The sequence below is a fragment of the Haemorhous mexicanus genome, chromosome 26 (genome assembly GCF_027477595.1).
Source record: "Haemorhous mexicanus isolate bHaeMex1 chromosome 26, bHaeMex1.pri, whole genome shotgun sequence".
In the NCBI taxonomy this organism is placed as follows: domain Eukaryota; kingdom Metazoa; phylum Chordata; class Aves; order Passeriformes; family Fringillidae; genus Haemorhous; species Haemorhous mexicanus.
The window spans coordinates 5,199,487-5,226,290 of NC_082366.1; the positions used below are offsets into that span (position 1 = coordinate 5,199,487).

At 45.9% G+C, this 26,804-nt stretch overlaps 1 protein-coding gene across 1 annotated transcript in view; it reads left to right on the forward strand.

The window, feature by feature from the left end:
• ERBB4 (erb-b2 receptor tyrosine kinase 4) overlaps positions 1-26,804 on the forward strand; it is a 322,438-nt gene that overhangs the window by 292,993 nt on the left and 2,641 nt on the right. Inside the window, exons 21-26 of the mRNA XM_059868167.1 lie at positions 8,913-9,068; positions 12,070-12,145; positions 14,483-14,629; positions 16,287-16,384; positions 17,365-17,535; positions 26,494-26,785. Coding sequence (XP_059724150.1) covers positions 8,913-9,068; positions 12,070-12,145; positions 14,483-14,629; positions 16,287-16,384; positions 17,365-17,535; positions 26,494-26,785 — 940 coding nt within the window. The remainder of the gene's footprint in view (positions 1-8,912; positions 9,069-12,069; positions 12,146-14,482; positions 14,630-16,286; positions 16,385-17,364; positions 17,536-26,493; positions 26,786-26,804) is intronic.

Genomic DNA, 26,804 nt, shown 5'->3' on the forward strand with positions numbered 1-26,804 from the left:
TCCACACTTCACAGGGGACTTGTGGTTGGTTTAGGTAGAGATCCTCAGAGCTGGTCTCTGGTAAGCTCTTCTTGTGGGGATACATCATTGCCACAAGGGCAGTGACCACTGCAGGTGGAAGGGGACCCTGGGATGTCCAGGGAACCTGTGCCCTCCCTGTGGGACCCTGAGTGCCCCAGACAGACTCAGAGCTGGCTGCTGTGGTGCTCCCAGGCTACACAGGAGGCTGGAACATCTGTGCTGCACCCAACCTCTGTGGGCAGCTTAGGCTTTGCTAAGATCACAACCCACCCTGTACTTGCACCCTCGGAGTCAGTGAGGGAAAACTTCTCTGGGTTTGCTTTCAAGGAAATCAGAAGAGCTCCTGGAGGTGGAGACTTCAGAATTCCCCTGAGGATTGGGGGCTTACAACATAACCATGGACAACAGGATGGAGGTGCAAGAAGACTTAGACACTCCCCAAACATCTGACTCTCAAACGTGCTCCTGGAAGATCTCAAAGTTTAATTCATCTTTTAAATCTGTTCTAATATCTGACTCTCAAACTTGCTCCTGGAAGATCTCAAAGTTTAGTTCATCTTTTAAATCTGTTCTAATATCTGACTCTCAAACTTGCTCCTGGAAGATCTCAAAGTTTAGTTCTTCTTTTAAATCTGTTCTAATATCTGATACTCAAACTTGCTCCTGTATAGTTCCTCTTTTAAATCTATTCTAAAAGTTTAGTTCATCTTTTCAATCTCTTCTAATATATTTTAAATCTGTTCTAATATCTGACACTCAAACTTGCTCCTGGAAGATCTCAAAGTTTAGTTCATCTTTTCAATCTTTTCTAATATTTTTTAAATCTATTCTTATATCTGACTCTCAAACTTGCTCCTGGAAGATCTCAAAGTTTAGTTCATCTTTTCAATCTGTTCTAATATCTGATACTCAAACTTGCTCCTGTGTAGTTCTTCTTTTAAATCTATTCTAAAAGTTTAGTTCATCTTTTCAATCTCTTCTAATATCTTCTAAATCTATTCTCATATCTGACTCTCAAACTTGCTCCTGGAAGATCTCAAAGTTTAGTTCATCTTTTCAATCTTTTCTAATATTTTTTAAATCTATTCTTATATCTGACTCTCAAACTTGCTCCTGGAAGATCTCAAAGTTTAGTTCATCTTTTCAATCTATTTTAATATCTGCTAGAGTATTCCCAGTGTCAGTGGATAATTTATATCTCGTGGCCCCACAGTGCCAGGCTGCCTTCATCTGCCAAGGAAAACACGATCCCAGGCCAATGTCCATGTTTGTGTTGGCATTTGCTCCACCCAAACAGCAGAGTCTTGGTCTGTGTTGGACAAGCAGGTACACCACAAGAAGCAAACACCAAATGTTGCCATTCCTGAGCTCCTTCTATCCCTAGGAGACCATGGCTATCACAAGTTTGAGGCCAGGTGATCTCAGCCTGTCTGAGGCAGTGTCCCAGCAATTCCCACAGCATTTCCCACAGGAATTCCCACTCTCAGTGGTTTTCCTGAGGACAGGGTCTCTCTGACCACAGTTGCTGCCCTTTAGTGTCATTCAGCAGTTCAAGCAAGGAGGATCCATCACTCATGGGCAGTGTGTGCTGCTCTGCAGCTCCCCAGGGGAGGTGCAGGAAGCCCTGATTTTCAGGATGAGTGGATGTAAATAGGGCTGCATTCTCCCTTCCAGGAGAACTTCCTGCATTTGTGATCAACAAGGCCCCCTGGAGCTCTTTGGCAAAGCAGTTCTGTGAGCAGTAGAGCTGCTGAGAGCTGCTTGCCTGTGATTTATATCTCATGATTAGGTTATCTGGAATTTAATATGTTCCTAGTGCTAGTTAAAGTATCCTCAGGAATGTCTTTCCTTACGTGGAGTCTCCTGTGCCCAAGAAAGACTGTGATCACAATAGCAGGAAAATAACCCAGCCTCACACCTCTCCTTGCCTGCCTGCTTTCAGGAGACTTGTAGGGCCACAAAACTTCCAAATCAGGTTGAAAACACTCATAAACTCTCAGAGACAGCCAGAAAAATCAATATGCATGTCACAGCTGCATCAGCCTGATTTCTTAGGGAGCCAAGCGTGGCAGTGGAGTGGCAAAAGAAAATAAATGTCAGTTCCAGTGAAAACAGTAATGGTCGTGTGTGAGCAGATGAGGTGCAGCTTCTGAGAAGCTCTCACTGCCATTCAGTCTGTCTGAGCTTGGCTAGGAATGTAACAATGAATAAGTAATTTTATTACAGTGAGATTTGGAGAGGTTGTGCAAATGTAGTGGAGAGGCAGAGCCAGAATTCCATTTGGGTGTGTTATAATCCAGTCATGATAACATCCTAGGAGTCCTGTGAGATCCCAGCAAGCTCTGCCACCTCAGTGCCCCTAGAAAAGCTCTTTCCATCACAGTCCATAACACCTGGGGCAGCTTTTATTGGCCTGATTGTTTTATCCTGTCCTCAGAGACAGCTTGATTCTCCCTGAAGAGCCCTTACTGTAAATATCTCCTGAAAGGTATTTCTGCTGGGGGGTCGTGTTGGGGCTCTGCCTGTGTTTTAATCAGGGGTTCAGTCAAGGTAGAGAAATATTTTGAAGCTGGTGCATGTTAGTTGTAATTGGAGAGGAGAAAAAGTGCAGCGTGATTGGGTCCTTGGGGAAATGGTGAATTTCTACAGCTGATCCTTTGAAAGATCTCAGCAGTTTTAAAAAGAGAGAGAAGAGCTGTGAATGAAGCAGCCCAGAGATGGAGGAACAGCTGAACAAATGCCAGCCAGGAGAGTGTGGGAACTGTGCTCAGAGTTTGGATCTGATCCAAGGGAACCCAAAGCAGTGTGAGACACTTCTCCTCACTGCAATGATTTTGGTATTTGCAGACCCTTTTAGGAATCTTCTCATTTCAATACTAAGCAGAAGATGGTTCCTGTGTGTGTGGGGCAATAGCCTGAAGCATGGAAATGCTGCTGCAGAATCACAGGAGGAACAGGGACACCTTCTTAGCCTGGCTGATCCCCAGGAGGTCTTGGTCACAGGTTAGAGGAAGAGTTGAATCCTCTTCAAAGCCCTTTGGCTCCTCCAAGCCATGTCCTGTGTGAATTCCATAGCCAGGGCCAGCAGTTTGGCATTGGCAATCATAGAAAAAATCATGGCTGTAGATTAGAGAGGCAGAAGGTGATGGGATCATGGCTGGGGAGGAAGCTCAAGTGTGAGAAGACCTGGGATTTTACAGGAGCCCAGGGCTGCTGAGTTTCCTCTCCTTCCCCAGTGAAAATTCCATTTTCATTTGATTTTTATGCTCCATCTGGGTGCTGTGCCGTGGTAGCAGCACTGACCCAAGGCTTGAACCTCACTTATAATTAATGGAAAAACTCCTTTTAAATTCAGAAAATCAGGAATAAGTGTGAAGACACTTAAAATGTTACTCTCAGTGGAAATACACCTGCCCTGATTGCTCTGTGCACTGCTCAGGTCACATGTTTCAGCTCAGCAGCTCTCAACATTTCCAATGTATTCACCACCCACATGCTCAGATCTCGAGGTGTCAAAGTCATGAGTTCTTTTCTTTTCTTTTCAAATAAGTCGTGGCATCCCTGGCTCTGGAGACAACCTAACAAAAAAGTAGCTGTAGCTAAAGTATTTGCTGTAGCTGGGAACTGTACAGAAATCAATTAAAACAGTTCAGGCTCACTGAGAGGTTTCTCAGGTTTGGGAACTAAGACCTCCAGGTCTGGGATTCACCTCAAAATAAATGGATTTCAAAAGCTTGAACCAAACCTCAGATATTTCTGGGATCTGGGGAAAAAAGAGCTTTGTTTAGAGGCCATGAAGAAGTTTTTATCTAGATATTTACTACCCTGTGTAGGATTGTGGTCCCTTGGAAAATCTGCAGAACCCCTTTACAGGAAGGTGAACCAATATCTGGCACCAAACATCCCTGCAGTCAGTGCTCCAGACTTCAAGGGTAAAATTCTCCTTTTTTCTCTGAGTTTCCTGTAACAAAGCAGTGCCAGGCTTGTTTAAACTGCCTCGGGTGTGCTGCCCCCACATCTCCATGGGGTTGGTGTCTGGGTAGGGCTGAGCTGAGGGACAGAGGGGCAGGGGAGGGGACACTCCAGGCACCCCAGTCTCTGCTGTCCTTTGCCTTGCTCTGGCTCTGGTTTGCATTCCCAGCACCCTGAAAGGAGGCAGGTGCTGAAACACCAGGAGAGGTGTCTGATGGTCCCACACAGGCATGGAAGGGGGTTCAGGCATGGCAGGGAGCTCGTGGGGCATGGTGGCAGCTTGACCCTACACTCTGTGGGCTCTCACTGCCAGCACAGCAATGCTCTGAGCCATCAGTAATAATGGGATGCTTGAGCTGGGGGGAAATAGGTGTCTCTGGAAAGCACATTCCTGCCTTGCACACACCCCATTCCAGCACTCATCTGTATTTATTGAATAAGGTTAATGGATTATTTAGCAGCTTTCTCCAGCCATTATCAGAGAGCACACTCTGTTTATGTGGCTGGCCTCTCCTGTTCTGTCACTGTCATAAGCTACTCAGTTAGAAAAGGGGGGAAAAAAATGTGTGTAATAGGTAACTATGGTTACCTGTGATGTGGGTTTTTAAGAAGTGCTCAGAAACATAGTGGCAACAGAGTTTGGGAGTTCAAAGCTGTAATTTATTCAAGAACTCTCTTGAATCAGAGTATCAGAAGCATTTAGAATAGATTCAGAATGTTTTCTTTTGTGGAACAGTGTTGCAGCCCTAAGCAGAAGCCCATGTACAGACTGACTGCTTGCTCTGCTCAGTGAGAAGGAAACAGGAGAGGGACAGGGTAATTCTGCCCTTGTTCCACTTTGCTCCTGCAGAGCCTGCCAGCCTGGCACTGGAATAGCTTGTGAAAGTGGTGCTTTCTGGAAGTAGTGCTTCCATTGTCCTCTTGTTTCCCTGTTTACTCTGAAATGGTGAAAATGCAGGGCCCTGAAGCTGCATGAGCTTCAGGGACATCTTTCAAATAAAGGTGCCTGCCTCAGAAACTCAGCCCAGATCATGCTGTTTGCTCAAAAAGAAAATAAATTCCTCCATGCTGAATTGAATGAGGACACAGGATAGTGCTAACAGCTTTTAACTGGGCTGAGAGAGCTCTGTGAAACACATCTTGAGGGAAAAAACTTCACCTCTCAAGTGCTTCAGTGGAATTCTGCACCTGTTTGCCTCTGGCAAAGCAGGAGCTGTTGTGGGCTCTCCCTGGGGGATTTCTGTCTGAACACACCAGGTAGTGTCACACCAGGTAGTGCCACCAGTGTCCCCTGTCTGCTCTGTGGGCCCTGCCCAAGAGAAGGGCAGTGCAATTCCAGCTGTCCAAAACCAGTCTCAGCCAAAGCAGCCAGGAGCCCAGGGTGCAGCAAAGACCTGCCACATGTTTTATTATCATAGCATGCAACTGCATCAGGTGCATGCTGGAAAACTTTGCATGCAGTGCATGACATGCCAGTCCATCAGCACACTTCCAGTGGAAAATGACCTGCTACAGGGATTCAGGAGTCATTTCCCAAAAAGCTGTCTAAGGAAAAGTTTGTAATTAAGAGAAGGCATTGGCTGGACCCTCTGTTAGATGTTTGCTGGATCCCACCTGCACACAGGTGGTTTTGCTTTGCCCTAAGCTTCATTTCTCTGGAACTCTGAATGCTTCCCCCAGTTCCTCCTGTTTAAGCCACTGGAAGCACACAGCATGTCTGAATTTGTGAAGGGAGCATAAAGTTGGGGATATTGCACTTCAGCCAGGTGCAGGGCATGGCTGTGAAAGGTCAGGGTGGGGTCTGGTGGAGTGCTGGAGAGTTTCCAGTGTTTGCACTGGGGCTGTGCTTGTTCTGGACCTGAGGGAAGGCTGGGCTTGTATCTGTTAATCTGGAGGTTCCTTATTAATAGGCTGCACACTTCATTGATTTTTAATTAATTTCTGAAGAGACACAGAGGATAAGTGCTGCAGCCCACAGACATCTCTGTACTTATTGCAGTCCACATCTCTATTGATTGCCTGCCTAAGGAGCAGAAGTAATCCATTTTAAATACACTTTCTTGGAGAGACTGAATGCACTGCACAGGGCTCTCTCCTGACTGTAATTGCATTGGCAAGAGGTCAGGGGCTGGCTGGGGGAGCAGCAGCCCATTGTTCACGTGGGCTTCCTTCCAGGAGAGCCAAGAGATCTCCCTGCTGGGCAGTCTGGAGCTGCAGGGCCAGGGAAGGGCTCACAGCTCCCCCAGCCCAGCTGCACTGGGAGCTCCTTCAGAGGCTGCTTGTGGGAGGAGCAGGAGCTGCTCCAACTGGAGCAAGTAATGGGAGGGAGAAGAATGGCATTCCAAGAGCCTGTTCAAATTGAGAGCTCTCTTTGGAGGCCACTCTGATAAGCATCAAACACTTTCCAGGAGGGTGTGATGCACTGGGGGCTGAAACCTGGAGTCTCTGAGCACTCCCCAAATCAGAGGACAGGTAAATTAATAGATAAATTAAGAGATCAATTTCTGCAGGACTTGGATGTCAGGTATTCCTGAAAACCTTTAATTCACTGCTTCCCAACCCTGATTCCATCCCCTTAAACACAGCTGTATTTCAGATGCTCAGTGACTGTCCATGTAATGTATATCATTTACAAATATTCTACAGAAAAACCTAGATACATTTGAAGATCTTTTTCTGTGAATGGCATTTAAATTATTTGTACAAACACACAGATGGGATTTCTGCTGTCTTCTTCAGACCACTTCCTCCAGAGACCTCTCCATGAAATCTCTACAGTTCTACTACAGAGATTCCTTCTGCTGGCACCACAGATTACCAGGATTTGCTTTTGAAACAGCAATTTCAAACAGCCTTTGTCACCAGGACTGTGATCCTGCCAGTCTCTGAACTGCAGCTGCTTTGCAGTAAATGTTATTGCCCAGCAAGGAGAGGTTTGCAGTGATAAGTTCATTATTTAGGCAGTTAGTCCTTGTTTAAAGGCTTCTTTCACAGAAAAAAGCTGTTGGTGGTGCAGCTGCAGCCAGAACTGCACAGAGTGCACTGCTGACACACCTCCTGTGCACCAGCTGCAATTCCTCTCTCCTCTTTGGGCTGCAGTCCCCTGAGCTGTGGTTTTCTCAGAGCTCATGGCAGAACATCCCTGTCCTTTTCAGCTCCTTGGGAATAAGGGAGAGGAACCTAGGCTGTGCACACAGCCAGGAGGCTGGGCCACGGGGCTGGCTGAAGGGCCAGCACAGCCAGCATGCCCCAGCTGGCCCCCAGAATGGAGAATGGAGCTGGCACAGGAGGGCACCTTGCCCCCAGCTGTCTGCAGAAAGCACCTGGCTCATTGCAGGATGGAGATCAGGCCCAGCTCCTTCCCTCAGGAATCTTCTGAAGAATAACTTCAGTTGCTTTATGCCAAAGAGCCCCTGTGTCCTCTTTAAAAGCCCTGCATGAAATAGGGGTTATGCCAAACATTCTGCCACATATTTTCCAAGCTTTTACTGTGTTTGCATTGAAATCTTTCACCTAAAACCAGTTTAGGGTTGCATTTGATGCTTTTTTTGCAGAGACATGCACTTTGATGGGATCCTGGAGGTGGTATGGACCTTAAAGCCCACCAGGGACACCTTCCCCCCATCCCAGGCTGCTCCATGCTTGTTTTGGTGTTTTGTGCTCCAAGCCCCACCCAGCCTGGCCTCGGGCACTTCCAGGGATGGGGCAGCCCCAGCTTCCCTGGGCACCCTGTGCCAGGGCTGGCTCCAGAGACCGTGGGAGGCAGCTTGTGTGGGCACAGGGACCTGTGAGCTCCTCAAGTCTGGCCCATGGCACTGAGTAATCTGGTTATTTTAATCACTACATGTGACTCCCTGAATTATCATCTGTATTATGGGATAATATGATCTCTTTGGTATTCAGCAATGACTTTTTCAAAATTATCATATATATTATACAGAGCTAATATATTAAGAGATACCTTAAAGGCAATTGTCAAGTGTGTGATTTCATCTCTAAGTTCTAATAATGGTGGTTAATGTCATAAATGCCTTTTAATGAAATTACAGGCTTGTAACCCTGCCCCACTATCCTTTGTGTGGTATATAATTAATAGGACCAAGCTTTGGTGTTGATCCCAGTGTCACAAAGCATGGTGCAAATTTCCACACTGCTGGTGGGTGTTGGTCTCCCATCAGAATAAGAAGAAGGTTAAGGCCAGGCAGTTTGAGTCTGTGTTACCTTATCTTTAAAGGCAGCTGGATGGGCTTCTTAACAGAACACACTTCTAACAGAATATATATGCTCATAAAGAAGGACCATTGATCTAATGCCTTATTATAATCCTACAGGCAATATTTTAAGGGAGTGAGAAGGTGAGGGAGTTGCAGCACTTGGAATAAAGAATTGTTTTCCTTCTAATCCACTGAGGATAGTGAAAATTTGTGACCAACTTAAAAACCATTTGAAGATGGACAAGAATCTTTGTCTTGAATTAAAGACACTTGTCTGGAGTGTGACAGAGCTGGGATTGTTTCCCAGTGTGGTTTAATTTCTGGGGGGCTGTGGCTAAATTGATTATTTTTTATGGCCATCACATTTCCTGTCTGAAGAACAAGGGCCATAATATTTCTTTTCTTTGTCTCACATTTCCAGATTTTAAGCTTGCTGAAGCAAAAGAGCTATCTGTATGTTATTTTGTTGGGTTTTTTCTCTTTGGTAATTGAATCTTACAGAATCATTCCTACTGGACTAACTCAAGGTCATCCAATCCTGCCTCCTACTCAGAGCAGGAGCAATGCTGAGCTTCTCCCCTCTAGGCCATTTTCTCTTGTAAATACTCCTAATTGAACCATCATTTTACATGCCACCAGTGGAAGTCAGCTCTCCAAAACCACGTAAAGCTCATTAGCATTGTTGGACTGTTCTTCTTCCTGCAGGGGATGATGTACCTGGAAGAGAGGAGACTGGTCCACAGGGACCTGGCAGCCCGCAATGTCCTGGTGAAATCCCCAAACCACGTGAAAATCACTGACTTTGGCTTGGCCAGGCTCCTGGAAGGGGATGAAAAGGAGTACAATGCTGATGGGGGCAAGGTGAGCACTGCATCTGTCTGGAGGGACAAAGCTCCTGAAGGTCCTCCCTGGGGCAGTGTGTCCCTGTGGGACTGTGTGAGAGAGTCTGTCAGTGGCTGAGCAAAGCCCTGCCTTGCAGAAGGACTCTGCTGTGAAAGAACACATAAAAGCTGCTCAGTGTTTGCACAGTGAGCTTCTCCAGGCACTGAAATGTAATTACATGAGCAGTTTTCACACTCAGAATTAGCTTTTTTTCACCTGCTCCAGGTGTTTTGAATACTTTGGTCAATGAGTGATGGATGCTGTGGGGCATTCCTGCCCAGCCTCTTTCTCTGGCCCAGTATACACCTCAATAAAGTGCAGTCCCATTTTCCCAGACAGGTAATTTCTGTGAAGGCCACAGAACATGAGAATTTAGCTCTCCTATCACACTGGGAGAGCCTGTGTAGTTATGTCTTGTGTCCACCTCTCCAACACCATGCTAAAAGGCAGCCTGAGGATAATTTGGAAACCAGATTTTTTTTCCCCTGTTACTTCCCAGCAAACCACACCATGGCCATGTAGTGCCTTGCCTCATTTCTGCCAATTTCAGATTGATGCATGATAAAATTCAGGAGGCAGTAAGTAGGTGGTGCTTCTGGCTGCTCAAAAAACATCTTGAAATTCCCCATTTCAATCTGTCACAGAATCCCAGAGGATTTGCTTCACCTGTCATTCCTTTTCCTGGATGTTCAGTTTGCTTTCTGTCTCCTTGCTCTCTGTGTTTTTTGTGCTCTCTCATGCCCTTGTCTGGGACAAACAGCTGCTGCCAGGGTGTGCTGTTCTCTGGGATGAGCTGCTGCCTTGTTTGTGAGGCTGCTGCCCTTGGATCACCTGGCCAGGGCAGTCAGGGAGGTGAGGAGCTTGAGAGGAGCCACCAGTGCTTTCCCATTCCCCATGGGAAGGAAGCTCCTGGCAGGGAAGGTGGGGTTTTGGCAGCTTCCCCTGGTTCCCTCATTTCTGTAATCCTCTTCTTGGTAACCCTCCATCTGACAGGGACTGACAGAAAAGAGTTCATCCTTGCAAACCAGCTGTTCCCTGGCAGCTGTGCCTTGGGCTTGTTGCCCTGCTGAGAGCTCTGGAGCAGGATTTATGGCAGATGTGTCACTTCCCAGGTCCAGAAAGGCATCCTGTGAAGTCAGTATTGAGAGCATGCTGAGGGAGGTTCAGACTGGGCAATCAAGTGGCTGTCAACAGAGGTGGTGCAGTTTGCATCCTTGAAGGTTTTCAACTCCAGACTGGACAAATCTCGGAGTGACTTGGCCTAATCTGCTAGGCCTGAGCCTGCTGTGAACCTGAGGTGGGACTAGAGGCCTCCTGAGTCACTTCCAGCCTGAGTTATCCCATCATGAGCAAGGCAGCTTTGCTCCTTCAGCCCCTGTGCCCGTCTGGGATGCAGTGGGAATGACAGCAGTGCACTTCTGCAGAGTTGGGTGGGGGAGGATGAACTGTCTTTGCAAGAGTCAAGGCAGCCTTTCTGACAAGGTGCTATTTTTGCCTTAACTCTCTGGGTTATGTTCATTAGTGAACTTCAGGGAAGGTACTTTCATAAGGGTTTGAATGAAGACACATCCTCTGCTTTTACACCCACCATCTGTTCAGATTTTGCCTGCAGTTACTCATCCCTTTGGTTTATTCCAGTACCTCTGCCATCATTCCAAATGGGAGGCAACCCATCCGAGTCCCTGCCAGGTAAAAATCTCCTCAGTGTGTGTCCTCCAGGAACTCACAGACTGCAGGGCTGGGAGGCCTTGGGAAGGCTGACCTAGAACAGAGACTAGACAGAGGTAAAGGAGGGATTTATTAGGAGGCCTCAATGGATCCACCTTGGGCAGCACAAGAGCCCAGCCAGGGCTGCCCCAAGATGAACCAAAATGGTCACAAAATGGACACCTGGTCAGGGGGTCTCTCACTTTTAGAAGTTCTGGTCAATTAGCATTTTGGAGTAATTGTCCAATTCCAGCTTTAGGTTATGCAGTCCCATCCTTGTTTCTTTTCCTTCTTTTCCTTTCTTCAGTCCATGATGTTTATGCTCTTGGGGCTGAGATTTGGATCATTTGTCCTTGGTCCCCAGCTGGAGCAGGAATTGTTTTGTCTCCCTGCTCTGTGCACAGAGCTCACCATGCCCTCATATGAAGCCCAGACCCACACACTAAAGCAGCACAGAACCACAGAAAACTATAAAAGCTCAAACCTGAGGCATCAGCTGTGCCTGCTGAGCCCAGCTCAGGAGTGGGAAGCACCACGAATCCCATTTTAACAGGAACTCAGGAGGATGGGCTGGAATGCAGGAAGGAGGTTTGGTTTGCCTGCACACCCTTCTCTGTCAGAAGAGATGATTCACTGACACAGGAATGAATCTGGAGCTGCTCACTTAATTTGGGGAGCCACTTTCCCCACTGCTGTGCTGATGCAGAGAGCTGGGATGGCTCCTGGGGTGGTTTCTAACAAATAATTGGGAGTTAACAATAAAGCACTGCAAATTCTCCTCCTTGCCTGTTTGCCATCATAGTGGTGATGGGGATGGGGAGGTGTTTTGGTCCCTGCACTGGAGCCTGGCCTCATTGGAGAGCAGCTGAGATAGCAGTGTTGCCATCTCAACTTGCAGAGGTTGCAAACTGTTAGGGAATAAAAGCTCCTGCATTCCACCTCTGCTGCACTTCAGATTTAGGGGAGTTATATGCAATTGGTCTCTCTGTACAAAAGTTGGATGAAACCACAGGTTGTTCCATTACTTGTGAATCAGTAAATATCACAAGTTCTGCAGGTAACTGGTTCAGCTTTCCCACCTCCATGTTTTATGAGGCACAGCCCAATTCTAGAGGGCAGGAACAGCCATTTCCTCTGGTTTTTTTGTTTTGTTTTTTTTCTCAATCTCACTGTTGAAGGAGGCAGGGAGAAAAAGTTGTTGTCTTCATACAGGATCTGTTTGCATTGTTTAATAATGTATTTCTAAGGTTACATTTCTCTTGTCCTTCCCTAGATGCCAATTAAGTGGATGGCTCTGGAGTGCATACACTACAGGAAATTTACCCATCAGAGTGATGTGTGGAGCTATGGTAAATCTGCACGTGATCAGTTTAAAAAGTTGTGTCTTTAAAGCATTAAAGCAAGTTGTGTTAGTATGTTAAAGATATCCTCTCTTCTCAAAGGAGTTAATTCCAGAGGCACTTGCTCTTCAGGTTTTGGGTTTTTTTTTTTCCTTTAAATGTGTAACTCTAAGCAGCAATTGTTCCTGTCTCCTGTCTTACCTGCCTGCTCACTGAAATATATTATCATGATGTTCCCTGCTGGGGTGAGTGCCTCCAGGTCTGGTCTGGTAGAAGACAGAAGAAGACCTCTTTCAGCTTAGCCATGGATTCATGAAAATACAGCTGCAGGTCACAATTTTCAGCAGTCTTTGAAAAGCTCAGCTCTAAAAGCCATGAAAGTCAAAAAACATTTTCAGGCTTATGGGACTTTGTCTACCTAGAGTCAGATAAAAGGGAATTTGTCATAATACAGAGCAAATATGGCAAGAGAAAGAAAGGGAAGAGACAGGCTCTCCAAACTAACTAGAACAAGCATCTATTTAACTTCACAGATAGCTTGGGAATTGGTAGCTACACACACAGAGAACAAGTCATATTTGAGAAATGAGGTGGTGGTGCAGTGTTCCTGATGGTTATTCAGATCAGCTGTGTGCCCCATCTGCTGAGGTCTCTGCCTGTTTCTCTGGTTCAGTATTACTAATAAAATCATGCACACCTGTGTACATGGAAATTTGCAGCAGTATCTGCAGCTGTGGAGTGCTGTTTGCATTTCCTGTTGCCATATTATTTTGAGCCAAAAGGGTGTGCAGCTCTATTCATTACTCACTTTTACCTGTGGGTAGCAGCAAAAGACATTGTTTGCTGTGGCTGGTAGCTGCCCTCCTCCAGTCAGCTGAAAAAAGAGCCTGGGAGAGTTCAATTGATCTTGTGAAGCTCTTGCTCTTCAAATTCTGCATACCCTGGATCACTCAGGAGAAAATCATGGATGAAATTCATTTTAAATGCAGGAAACCCAGAACGTCTGTAATCAGAAAGGAAAAGACCATAAACAATTGACAGTAGTTAACAATATTAGCAATAGTTACTTAATATCAACAAGGAGATGAATGAGGGTGAAATAAATGTGGTTTACTCGTGTGGGAATTTTGCCCATCACTTTTCACATTAGCATGACAGTTGTCAAAATATGGTCCTGATCTGAGGCGTGCTTCAAGTGACCTTTGCAATTCAAATCAAAGTTAAACAAAACAGTGTGAGAGCAGCATTTTCAATATTTAAGATTCTGTTCAGGCACAAATTCTTTTACTTATGATATATGATCTTTATTTCCAGCTCTGAAGCCAAAACAAATCCTGTGGCTTCTCTAAAAGGGAATCTTGGGTTTCTAGTGCAGCACTGTCATAAACTCAGATCCATGGGGTGATTTAAGGGAAGAAGTGATAGCAGTGGCTGTGAATGGCTTCCAAGGCAAAGCCAATGACCTGGTGTTACTCAGTGCTGTACCTTTGTGGGAAATTGATGCTCTAATTGAGGGAACATCTGTGCTTTTCCCCCTTAAAATAATAGAGTACATCAGGCACTCATTTCCCTTTTTGATAAAAGAGTGTGATGCATTCTTCTGTTATTGCACCCATTTACTTTGCCACCCTTCATTTGTCTCAGGCCTTTCTCGTGTGCCTCAGGTCTATCATGCTATTTCTTACACCATTAAAATGAGGAAAGTTGCTTTTGAAGATTTCCACAAGGTGCTTTTTCACCATTTTCCAGAGCTTTTACCTGGCAGACTGTCATGGTTTAAGTCCAGATGGCAGCTAAGCACTGTGTAGCCACTTGCTCCTCCTGTCCCCCCAGTCCAAACCTCAGTTTTGCAGTCACAGGTGGAGAAGGAGAGATTGCAGTCCAGAACTGGGCCAGGCACGGGTGGAGAAGGAGAGATTGCAGTCCAGACCTGGGCCAGGCACGGGTGGAGAAGGAGAGATTGCAGTCCAGACCTGGGCCAGGCACGGGTGGAGAAGAGATTGCAGTCCAGAGCTGGGCCAGGCACGGGTGGAGAAGGAGAGATTGCAGTCCAGAGCTGGGCCAGGCACGGGTGGGGAAGGAGAGATTGCAGTCCAGAGCTGGGCCAGGCACGGGTGGAGAAGGAGAGATTGCAGTCCAGAACTGGGCCAGGCATGGGTGGAGAAGGAGAGATTGCAGTCCAGACCTGGGCCAGGCACTGGTGGAGAAGGAGAGATTGCAGTCCAGACCTGGGCCAGGCACTGGTGGAGAAGGAGAGATTGCAGTCCAGAGCTGGGCCAGGCTACTCTGCTGTGAGGGAATCTGAGCAGTGTGAGCCCAAACACTGACACTTTTTCTTCTGCCTAGGAGTGACCATCTGGGAGCTGATGACCTTTGGTGGGAAGCCATATGATGGAATCCCAACTCGAGAGATCCCCGACCTGCTGGAGAAGGGAGAGCGCCTGCCCCAGCCCCCAATCTGCACTATTGATGTTTATATGGTGATGGTCAAGTGTAAGGAATTGTCACTTTTGATACCTCTGTATTTCTGTATTTTTTAGTGCAGTTTAGTTTAGGATGTTAATATGGTGATGTGTAAGGAATTGTCACTTTTGGTACCTCTGTACTTTTGTATTTATTAGTGCAGTTTAGTTTAGGATGTTAATATGGTGGTGTGTAAGGAATTTTCACTTTTGGTACCTCTGTATTTCTGTATTTTTTAGTGCAGTTTAGTTTAGGATGTTAATATGGTGAAGTGTAAGGAATTGTCACTTTTGGTACCTCTGTATTTTTTAGTGCAGTTTAGTTTAGGATGTTAATATGGTCAAGTGTAAGGAATTGTCACTTTGGTACCTCTGTATTTCTGTATTTTTTAGGGCAGTTCAGGATGTTAATATGGTGATGTGTAAGGAATTGTCACTTCTGGTCCCTCTGTATTTTTTAGGGCAGTTTAGTTTAGGATGTTGATATGGTGAAGTGTAAGGAATTGTTACTTTTGATGCCCCTGTGCTGGCTGCAGGAGGGACCCTGGTTTAGAACATTTGCAGAGGCAGTCTCTGGCAGAGCTGGGAGGCAAGCTGCTGCTGCTGCAAAACCAAAGCTTCCCAAGATGCTGTAAATTCCATTTAAACACTGTCTGCACATCTTGTGCAGTTTTGCAATTGTTAGCTATGAAGGGCCCAGTTAGCTCAGCCTCTTATTACTGTCAGATGTTATCTCATATTCTTGCTGTGAAGTCAAAATTGTATGATTGTTATTGTAAACCCTTGTCATTTCCATGACAATTGATTCTGATGTAAAAAAGATAGTATTAAAAATAATTATGGCCTATGGATACCCAGCCAGAGAAAGCTGTGAGGAGAAACCCCGTTTCCAAATATTGAGGAAAGAAATCATGAAGGTTTTATTGTCAGTAGCAAGAATGGTGATTGCAATAGTAATAATAAAAAGTAAAACTAATAGAAGAAATGCTACAGAGGGGATTATTTTTTTATCATTCTTAGTCCAGTATAAAAATTTATGAATATTTTTACTCTAGTAAAAAAGGAAAAAAGTCTGCACGTGGTTTCTTCCAAGTTTTTTATCTCCAAGATACCCCCTCTAATGTCAGTATCCTCCAAGGTTATGCTTCTAATTTAAAAAGAATTAGAAATATCTCTCTGATATTTCTGGCTTAATTTAAGTGAGATTAACATACAGACATGTCATCCATCATATATACTCCTTTCCCTTTTGCTTTGTACACAAAAGCCCTGCAGAAAAAAAGGAAAGGACAACTAGAAGTAAATTGAGTATCTTCTGAAAACACTTGTATTGTGCATGGAGATGTGGAAATTAAATTGAGCAAGGGCTTTGTGAGTGTAAGATGTCTCATGTGGTGAGACACATCCTTACTAGAAGTCAGTCAGGGCTGGTATCCAAGTGTGCAAGATGGAGAAAATTGCAAGGTGGTTAAGGACAATTCCATGGAGTGAGGAACAACCCAGCCTGGCCAAAACCAGCTGTTTCCCCTTTTATGCATCATAGAATTCTAACTTTCCATTCTTCTGGGTTCTTTATTGCAGCTTTTCTTTGGGCTAGAGCTATCAAGCACTTCAAACTGGTGCATTTGAAAAAACAGAAAGATTTCCACCCTTGACACTTAACTGTTTCCTTTCTCATCTTTCATCAGGCTGGATGATTGATGCTGACAGTCGGCCAAAATTCAAGGAGCTGGCTGCTGAATTCTCCAGAATGGCTCGAGACCCTCAGAGATACCTGGTGATCCAGGTGAGCAACCTGCAGCATCACAGGGGTGGGAAAACCAGTTCCTTCTGCAGCATTCAACTGGTAGGGGGGTTGGCTTTGAATGTTTTCAAGTTCTAAGTGTTCTTGAACCTGAAGCAAACAGTTCTCAGGTAAGGGCTTAGTGTGTGAGCAGTTCAAAGGAGAAGGAGAACTGAAAGGTGAGGTGGTGGTGTGTCTTGGTTTGAACAGACAGGTGTCTGCTCAGGAGGGCAGGAGCCTCCCCTGAAATGGAAAATGCAAACCCCCTCCCTCTGAATTATTGTCATTTTGAAATTAAGGGGCTCTCAGGCAAAGATGTGGGAGTGGGAATAACAGTTCTTGGTTAGGAAAAATAAAAATAAAAATGCAGTAATACAAAACAACACTGCCAGAGTCAGAAGAGGAGCTGAGCCCAGGATTTCCCTCTCCAGTTCATAGGTGCTATTTCAAGGCATTGTTCTTCCCTGGTTTGATTTTTGTTGTTTTCAGCTCTCTTACATTCTGCAGAACTTTCCATACAGACAAGAGAGGAATTTACCCTGTAAGTCCCTTAAAGTGCAAATTAAAATAAAGCAAACATCCAGACACAACAGTTTCCTTGTTATTCCCCTGCTCTCCTATTTGAGCCTAAATAGCTGAGATATTTCACAAAATATGTCAGAACTTGGGTCAGAAACTGATCTTGTATGGAAAAAAGAGAGAAGAAAAAATAAAAGCTCAATCACAAGAATGCCAAAAACATGGTTTTGCTTGATTCATGCAGTTACTCCCTTTTTGTCATCATATTCCCAGTAAAAAACAAAAAAAAAACCAAATAACAAAACAAACCCACAAATTATGTGGCCAGAGTGCTTTTGAACAAACAAAGCAGCATGTGTGGTCCCTGCAGCCTGGCTGCCAGGGCATTAGGAAGGCTGGAATTCTCTCTCTGGGGAGTGAATCCAGCTTTTGTTGTTTCTCCTCTCTCAATACAATCCGTTCAGGGAGATGATCGTATGAAGCTCCCAAGCCCAAATGACAGCAAGTTCTTCCAAAATCTTCTTGATGAGGAAGACCTGGAAGATATGATGGATGCTGAAGAGTATCTCGTTCCTCAAGCCTTCAACATTCCTCCTCCCATCTACACCTCCAGGACAAGAATTGATTCCAACAGGGTAAGAGCAAGCTCTGACAGGAAATATTGGTTATTATAAAAGCACAGGTGGAGATTTAAGCACACCAGTCAAACAGAGGCCAGCACTGCCTGGGGAATTGCAAGCTCCCTTTGTAAGGAGAGTGGCTATAAAAATGTTGTCACTGGGCTCCCTGTTCATTGTGCCTCAGTGAATTCTAAATTAATGGCCCAGCCTTGAGTGAACAAAGGCTCAGCTTGAGCTGCCTGTCCTGAAAGCACAGCTGAGGCTCCTGAAGTCAAGCAGTGCTGCATCTGCACTGGGATGTGGCCAGGAAGTGCCCAGCCCTGCTGCTGCCATCCTGTTCTCTTGGCAGGGCTGGCACTGGAGGAACTGAGGGCAGCTGGAATATGCAGATAATGGAGCTTTTGTGAATGGAGGCAGATTTCCAAGCCAGCCCCTTTTCCTGTTTGCATGTGATGCTTTCACAGCCCCCCTTCCCAAATGTGTGTTTGTGCTGAGCACATGGCAGATGCTGGAAGCTGAGCTGGGCACCCTCCCTGTCAGGGAGGAAATGCTCTTCAGTGTTCAGGGGAATCCAGCTCACACAGCTCCATCTGAGGGGTAGGATACACTGAGCTCTTCCCCCAGGCTTCATCTCGGGGTTCTGAACATTGCTGCCTGCCTGGGGGATCTCCAGTGGGATAAGCTCCTTTCTAGAGGTGTCTTTCCAGTGGGATAATTTCCTTTCTAGAGATGTCTCTAGTGGGATAAGTTCCTTTCTGGAGGTGTTTTTTCAGTGAGATAAGTTCCTTTCTGGAGGTGTTTTTTCAGTGAGATAAGTTCCTTTCTAGAGATGTCTCTAGTGGGATAATTTCCTTTCTGGAGGTGCCTTTCCAGTGGGATAAGCTCCTTTCTAGAGGTGTCTCTAGTGGGATAAGCTCCTTTCTAGAGATGTCTCCAGTGGGATAAGTTCCTTTCTGGAGGTGTCTTTCCAGAGGGATAAGCTCCTTTCTGGAGGTGCCTTTCCAGTGGGATAAGTTCCTTTCTGGAGATGTCTCTAGTGGGATAAGTTCCTTTCTGGAGATGTCTTTCCAGAGGGATAAGCTCCTTTCTGGAGATGTCTCTAGTGGGATAAGTTCCTTTCTGGAGATGTCTCTAGTGGGATAAGTTCCTTTCTGGAGATGTCTCTAGTGGGATAAGTTCCTTTCTGGAGGTGTCTTTCCAGTGGGATAAGCTCCTTTCTGGAGGTGTCTTTCCAGTGGAATAAGCTCCTTTCTGGAGGTGTCTTTCCAGTGGGATAAGCTCCTTTCTGGAGGTGTCTTTCCAGTGGGATAAGCTCCTTTCTGGAGATGTCTTTCCAGTGGGATAAGCTCCTTTCTGGATATGTCTTTCCAGTGGGATAAGCTCCTTTCTGGATATGTCTTTCCAGTGGGATAAGCTCCTTTCTAGAGATGTCTCTAGTGGGATAATTTCCTTTCTGGAGGTGTCTTTCCAGTGGGATAAGCTCCTTTCTGGAGGTGTCTTTCCAGTGGAATAAGCTCCTTTCTGGAGGTGTCTTTCCAGTGGGATAAGCTCCTTTCTGGAGGTGTCTTTCCAGTGGGATAAGCTCCTTTCTGGAGATGTCTTTCCAGTGGGATAAGCTCCTTTCTGGATATGTCTTTCCAGTGGGATAAGCTCCTTTCTGGATATGTCTTTCCAGTGGGATAAGCTCCTTTCTAGAGATGTCTCTAGTGGGATAAGTTCCTTTCTGAAGGTGTCTTTCCAGTGGGATAAGCTCCTTTCTAGAGGTGTCTTTCCAGTGGGATAAGTTCCTTTCTGGAGGTGTCTTTCCAGGGGGATAAGCTCCTTTCTAGAGATGTCTCTAGTGGGATAAGTTCCTTTCTGGAGGTGTCTTTTCAGTGGGATAAGCTCCTTTCTAGAGATGTCTCTAGTGGGATAAGCTCCTTTCTGGAGGTGTCTTTCCAGTGGGATAAGTTCCTTTCTCGAGGTGTCTTTCCAGTGGATAAGCTCCTTTCTAGAGGTGTCTTTCCAGTGGGATAAGCTCCTTTCTGGAGATGTCTTTCCAGTGGGATAAGCTCCTTTCTGGAGGTGTCTTTCTCTACCCACTAACTCCAGACAGCTGCAGAGCAGTCTCAGCCCTGCTGTGGGAGCTCTGGGTTGTTCCTCTCCTGTTTGTCTGTGCCCTGCTGAGGTGAGGAGCTAAATCAGATGTCTGGAATCTGTTTTCCCTCCTCTGCCTGTTCCTGTGCTTGGCTCCAGCCTTTCACCATTTCCCTTGGCACCCCTTCTCACAGAACTGAGAGCTGGTGAGATGCATTACTCGTGTGAGGGCATTCACACAGGCAGCAGGTGTGTTTTAACCAGGGACTTGTTTTCTCTCCAGCCTCCTTTTGGTCCAGAGTCCCAGTTTAAACCCTAAGCACAGTCCCTTTGAAATGCTGCTGTTTATTCCTCATGGTTTAGGCACCTTTTGGACACTTCTCCTTAGCTGAGGTGGTTCCAAATTCATACCCAGGTGTGAGCTGAGTACAGCATGTGAGCCAGGTGAGTGAAAGAGCCAAGTGTGTAACCTGAGCCAGTGTCCATGCTCTGGCCATACCTGCAGGAAGCTCCTTACCCTCTCCTGAGGAAATCAGGGCTTTCTGGGAGTAAGGAAGACCAAATCTGATCTCAGTAGCCAGTTTGGAAGGAAATTGCTGCTGTTTAAAGGCAAGGAGATGTCTGGATCCATGTAGCATTTCTCCTGCATCACTGAAAGACAGTGAAGCGGGCACAATGCACAATTTAGCAATGGGTGAGAACTTTCTTTTTGTGGCCACAAGAATTAATTGATGGTGATCTGAAGTAAGTCAGGTTTACTACTAGCTGTCTCTGGAGAGGTTGTTTCCTTTCCTGCCAACTTCTGAGGAAAGAAGGGAAGGACAGCAGCTGCCTTTGGGAGGTCCCCCCTGTCACAGGGATGTAAATCACTGCAGCTTGGTTTGCCAAGTGGAGTGCTGCCTCCTACACCAACACAGGGCTCAGAGGGCAGGCTCTGACACAGTGGCTTTGTTACACTCATCCCACTCCCATGTTTGCTGGAAACTCTGGGACACGTTTAAAGGACAAAGGCTTAGTAGAAAAATGTACTTGCTTTGTCAGCAGCTCCCTCTGCCCTCTGTCTTTAGTGCCAGCCCAAGTGAGGAGCCCACTAGAGCTGAGGGGATTCCAGTAAAAATCCTAGAGTTAATATTCTGAAAGATTGATTTACAGCATGTTATTTGGGCAGCCAGCATGGTCACTGGGACATTCATGGAATGAAAGCACAGGCATTTATTTCTAATATTATCATTAGTGGTGGTGGTGGTGTTCTTACATGAAAATTCAAATAACTTTCACAAAGCCTTTTCCCAGCTTCAAAGCACACCATTGCAGCTGCATGCACACATGTGATTTTGAGCTCAGCAGAGCTGCAGAAAAAGACCCCAGGCCTCATTTTTGCCATAAAGAGACTCCATCACATTCTTGACGTGATGTCTCCTCTCCTCAGCTCACAATTTCCCATCTTGGTTTGAAACTGTGATCTTGTACCACTGAAGACAGTGGGAGCTTTGCTTTGCAATTCAATTTAATGACAGTAGCAAGACTGTATCCTCCTTTCAGCAACTTGCTGGGAGTTTTTCTCTGGCATTGCACAACAATCTAACATTTACACAAAGCTGGAATTACCTTTTGCCAAAAGTCTGCAGTTTGTGAGCCAAGCTGTGTGACCCAGATCAGACAGAGAGGGCTGAGCTGGAAGCCCTGCACTCCTGGTTTCCTCTGCAGAGGTGATTTCTGGAGGTAATACATGTGTGCAGAAAGCCCCATACATTTCTGTGCCTTTGTGAAGCAGTCAGTTTGTCAGTACATTCACTATTCTTCAGTGAAGATTGATTTAAACATAACACAAATCACCTCTTTAAATTAATAGTGCATCTGCTGTGCATGGCCCACTACAGCTGGATGTCAGCTACAGGAGTCACATGGAACTGAAATGCTGTCAGAGCTCTGTCTGCACTTGTCTGATTCTGTGTGTTTCCTTTGGGTAGTCTCTGATTTCTGCTTGTTTAGCACAGTGCATGTTGATACTGCCCAAGCTCATGATGGAGCTGCTGCAGCCATGGACACCAAATGAAAGGATACAGCTTGGGTAGTTTGTGTGCTCTGTGTCTGGCAAATTGCATTTTATGGGGAGGTTGTGAGGCAGCTTGGTGCAGGAAAACACACAGACAAGAGCTGCACGATCTCCATGTCATTTTCAGGGAGTAGGAAGCATGAAAAGGACTGTATTTCCCACCTCAGCTGCTCCAGTGCAGGCTTAGTGGCCAAGGAGTCCATCAGGGCACCGTGCTCCTTCTCTGGGCTGGCAGTGTTGGTCCCATGTTCCAGCAGCACAGCTCCTTGGGGACAGAGGTGGGCAGGAGGAAAGCAAGGAGATCACAAACCTTCTCACACATGAGCTTTGAAGTCAAGGAATATCATCACTGCAGGGATGGGACTGGCTTTGGGCTCAGAACCATTTATTGCTCAGATAAACATCAGTCTCAGAGGCCAGGAGATTTTGAAGGAGCAAGCAGTCAGCCACAGCTCAAAGTAGTCACAAGTTCTTTGTCACAAGACATTACAGAACTTTCTAATCTAATGAACAGTTGCCCCAAGGTGTATTTTGCTTTTCTAACCCATCACCTTTACTTATTCCTGTTGCTCTGTGGGCACTTTTGTCTAATGGGCTTTTGTCACCCTTACACACATATGCTTCAATTATAACTTCTAAACTCTTAGAAGTTAGAACTTTCTGGTACTTACAGTACTCTCTAAGAACTATAAGAACTATAAGAACAAGAAAATTCTAACAGAGTTCTCAGAACTCTCCTGTGCTCTATACAACCACACCCCTACATTATAAACCCTTCACTATCTTATCAATGCAGTTTCTTACTTAAGGTATATTCTTACTTACAACTACAGAAACTTAAGTTTCTCTCTATATAATATATAAATATATAAGTTTATGATTTTTCTACTTAATGTCTGTGTACTTACTTTTACATCCATCCAAGCCCCCTCCAAGGCTAGAGATTAAAGTGTCTGTAGAAGTTTCTGTTTTCTGATTCCCACAAAGGAAGAACAGGAACATTTCCTTTCTCAGGAAAGCCCTGAAGTTTCCCTGTGGTGGTCTCAGGTTTAAATCCTGCAGCTTCTTGGTGGGAGAGGCACCCCTGGAGGAGGTTGTGTGAAACACTCCCACCCCTGGGAAGCAAGGAGCTGCTTGGATGTGCATTAGCACTGCAGTGCTGCAGCCCCTGGATAGAAGACTGGAGAGAGGGAAGGCTTCTGGGAAGTTGCCAGCTCCCCAGGAAGTCTCACATCCTTCCTCCTCGAGGGGTTACAGAGATTTAGGAAGCTGCAAGGCTCAGACACAGTTCCAGCATTTCCATCCCATCCATGCTGGCTCCCTGCTGGCATGTCCTTGGGCCTTACCTGTGCTGCTGGGAGCAGCCCCTGCACAGGCTCTGACCCTGGCCTCTCTTGTCAAGTCCAGCTTTTAAATAAAAATTAGCATCCTTAGCTAAATTGAATTCTTCCATTGCATCTGAAACTCTCCAGCTGCAATTTTGTCTCTGGCTTTTTCCAGTTTTTAATTTCCACCGTCCAGAGATACTCCAGAAAAACAGAGTTTTAGAAGCTCTGTGCTTCTGAGAGATAAGCTGAATCCTCAGCAGTGTTTCCATGAGCACAGGACCCCAGCTAGTGCTCAAGTGTCCTGCATTCCCATCCATTAGATGATTCATTCAGGTATTTGTAAGGAGTGCTGTCCTGTGTGAGCAGAGATAATGCTAATGCAGCAAGCACTCTGTGTGCCCCACGATGCTTTTTGCTCTAAATCCTTGGCTAACTCCTGATGAAAACTGTCCATGCTGTTTATTGATGCTGTCCCTGCCATTTTATTCCATGCACTGTACATCATGGAAGCACCTGCCAACCCTGCAATTAAACATCAAGCCATGATTTTTTCCACAGATGTCTCATCCATGTGTCCATGGAGACTGTCCTGCTTGGCTAAGGCAGCCTGTGGGACACTGGGAGTCCTTTTTCAGCTCTCTGAGCAGGACCTGGTGTGCCACTGCTGCAGTCCTGACGTGGCCTTAGTCTGGTACTGCAGCATCCTTGTCCCTTGGCAAAGCAGGAGGGAGCTGTGGGTTCACCATGGTTCCTCTTGTGTCCAGGGCTTTAGCAGCACCTGCTCCCCACTGCTTTTCCTTGAAGAGAAGGAAATTTGGTGTTTCTGCCCAAGTCATTCTCCAGGAGTGTCCTGGCCACAGGGGACTGATGGCAGTAAAAAGGCATCAAGAGTTAGAGACTTTCCTCAAGAACTGGATGGTATTTTGGCCTCTACAAATTGTAAGATGGATTAAAAACAAAACCACCAGCTCACAGTACCTCCTGCAAGCTCAGTGGAGCTGGTGGGAGAGGCTGGAGCTGTACATTCTTCCATCTTTGATGTGTGACCTGTCAATTCATTGAGCTTTAATATAAACTGGTTTAAAATCAGGCAGCATCTGCTTGATCCATGAATAGCTGCTGGCTGTGTTAACAGTAAAGAGAGCTCACAGCTGATCCATTTTCTTTTCTATCCTGCAAAGAAAAAGTCAATAGATAGAAAAAGAGTAAGTAATAAATATTTTTACACTGCACTGATGAGGCATTCTTGGAAAACAGCAAGCTAAACAACTCTACATAATTCAGTAGATGGAAGAGTGGACTGAGAGTCAGGAAATAATTATGAGAGCCGGGAGAAAATTTTTTCTTTTGTGACAAGATGTGAAGCAGAAATTGTTAGTGGAAAATATCCATTTGTGAGGAACACTATTTGTGGTTTTCTTAAAATAGTAAAAGCACCTGAAAAATACAAGGGGGCACCAAGCAGAGCTGCAGGGAGTTGCAGCTGAGCAACTTAAACAGCAGTGTGGCCCCAAGGTGGAGAGAGCTCAGTGTCCCAGGGCAGTGGGACTCCTGGGATGATGCTTTGGGAGGACTCCCAGGTGGCAGGAGGACTAGAGAGCATCCTGTAAAATAAATACTAAATACTGTACTTTCCAAACATAGATGCAATGGAGCTAAATGCCAGCACAGCCTAAAAAATGCCCTTTGTTAGCCAGGGTAAAGAGTCTGCCTTTCTTGTTGAATGCTGCGGGAGGGGAGGGGAAAATAATTTTCAAAGCTATAAAAAGACTCTCCAAAAGATGCAGTTGGGAGAAGTGGGAGGAGACACAGATGAAGTGTAGATTTAGAATGTTGAAAAATGATTATTTTATCCAAATCAGCTGGATGGTTAGTTCTTTTAGACTATTATTGCCACCAGAACCTCAGCCTGCTCTAAATCAACTCAGCATTTCATCAAGAAACCTATTCTTTGCTTTAAGAGACCAAGAGTGCACAATTATGGGTTTCTTTTCCCCCTTGCATAATAAAATTGGGAGATTATCATCAAGTTTCTATTCAGATTTTAGGAAGGCTTTTTTATTTTATTTTTAAAACTCATCTTTGTCTGTAAAAGCTCCCTGTTCAGGCCAGCATGTGGCAATGATTACTGCTGTAAAGGCTTCGATGGAGATGTGCTCTATTTCATTCTCAATGAGGGTTGATGGCATTTTGAGAGGCTCAGAATATCCTTTGATTACTGTATAAAAAAGGCTGGGGAAGATGGCAGTGCAGCATGCACTAGGAGGGGGCTGCTGCTGCTCCCAGCATCGCTCATCAACTTTCTTTTGTGCCTTTCTTTCTTTTTTTCCTTTTTGTCTTCCATGTCACAATCAAAAAATCAGGAGTGTGTTTTGGTTTTGGTCTTGTTCTCCATCCTTTCCCTGTTTTGGGATTTAAAGCTTGAGGTTTGTACAGGAAAGGAGATGCTGCTGGTCCTGTGTTTTGGACAGCAGAGGAGCAGGAGCAGTGCTGACCCCTCTGTCCCACAGGGAATTGTTGGAACAGGTGGAGATGGTGCCTCATCCCTCTCAAATCGTGGGGAATTGGCTCGGTGCTAAAAGGTGCCATTTACTGTAAAGTGTCTTGGAGAGTGTGTTAAAGGAGAGAGTGACAGAAAGCTAGTCATGGGTGACAGGAAGGATGGGGGAGTCAAGGAGATTGGAAGGAAAAGAGGGGCAATGCCAGCTGTCTGTGTTCCTGCTCTGCTCTCTGTCTGACACTCAGATGCACTAACACAGACTGAAAGGCAAAGGGAATCCTTGCATCTCCATTCCTGTGTCATGCTTAGACCCAAGTGCAAAGCAAATCATAGAATCAAATAGTTAAGATCTCCAGGCTCAGCCTGGATTCATGTGCAGACTCTAAGGATCCACACCCAAAACTCTGACAACTTTTCTTGAAAAAAGTGAAAGGTGAAAGGCTTGGATGGATGTGTACATCTTTCCTCCCTTTCTGCAGGTCATGATGTTGAAAGTTCCTTGCATGCCTGTGCTGACAAGCAAAGCAGTAGTTGAGTTAAACATTGAGCTGAGGTGCCAATACCAACACGGGTCACCAGCCTGAAATGCCCTCCCTGGTGGAATTACACCTGGTGTGGGTGACCCCTTGATTCCCACCCCAGGAATCAAAGCATCACCCCAGAACAAACAGAGAGGATGGTGGTTTCTATCCCTAGGCAGGAGGAGCTTTCCCAAACATGAGGTTTAAAGGGCTTGGTTCAGAAATCAGGGGAGGCTGCCAGAGTAACAGAAGAGGGAACACCACCATCTCTGTGCAGCTGTGTGTGTGCAGCCTCCACGTGCTGAGTGGAAGTTCTCCTGCCCCATTTCTACCCCACTGAGCACTGCTGGGCAGTTGGATGCTTTGTGCAAGCCTGGAAGCTCAGGATGGGCAGGGCAAGCACAGGAGGCTCAGCCATGACTCGATGATTTGCTGTTGAAGCTTGTCCCCTCAGGATCCTCCTTTCCCATGCTCTGTTCCTTCCTCCAACAGAACCAGTTTGTGTACCGCGACGGCGGCTACACCGCCGAGGTGCCAATGCCATACAGGGCCCCGGGCTGCATCCTTCCAGAAGCCCCAGCTGCTCAAGGGGCCACAGCAGAGATCTTTGAAGACTCTTGCTGCAATGGCACGATGCAGAAACAGGTGGCAACCCTGGCAAAGGAGGACAGCAGCACCCAGAGGTACAGCGCCGACCCCACCGTCTTCATTCCCGAGCGGGTGGCGCGGGGAGAGCTGGACGAGGACGGGTACATGACACCGATGAGAGACAAACCTAAAACAGGTAAAGTGCTGCCTTCCAG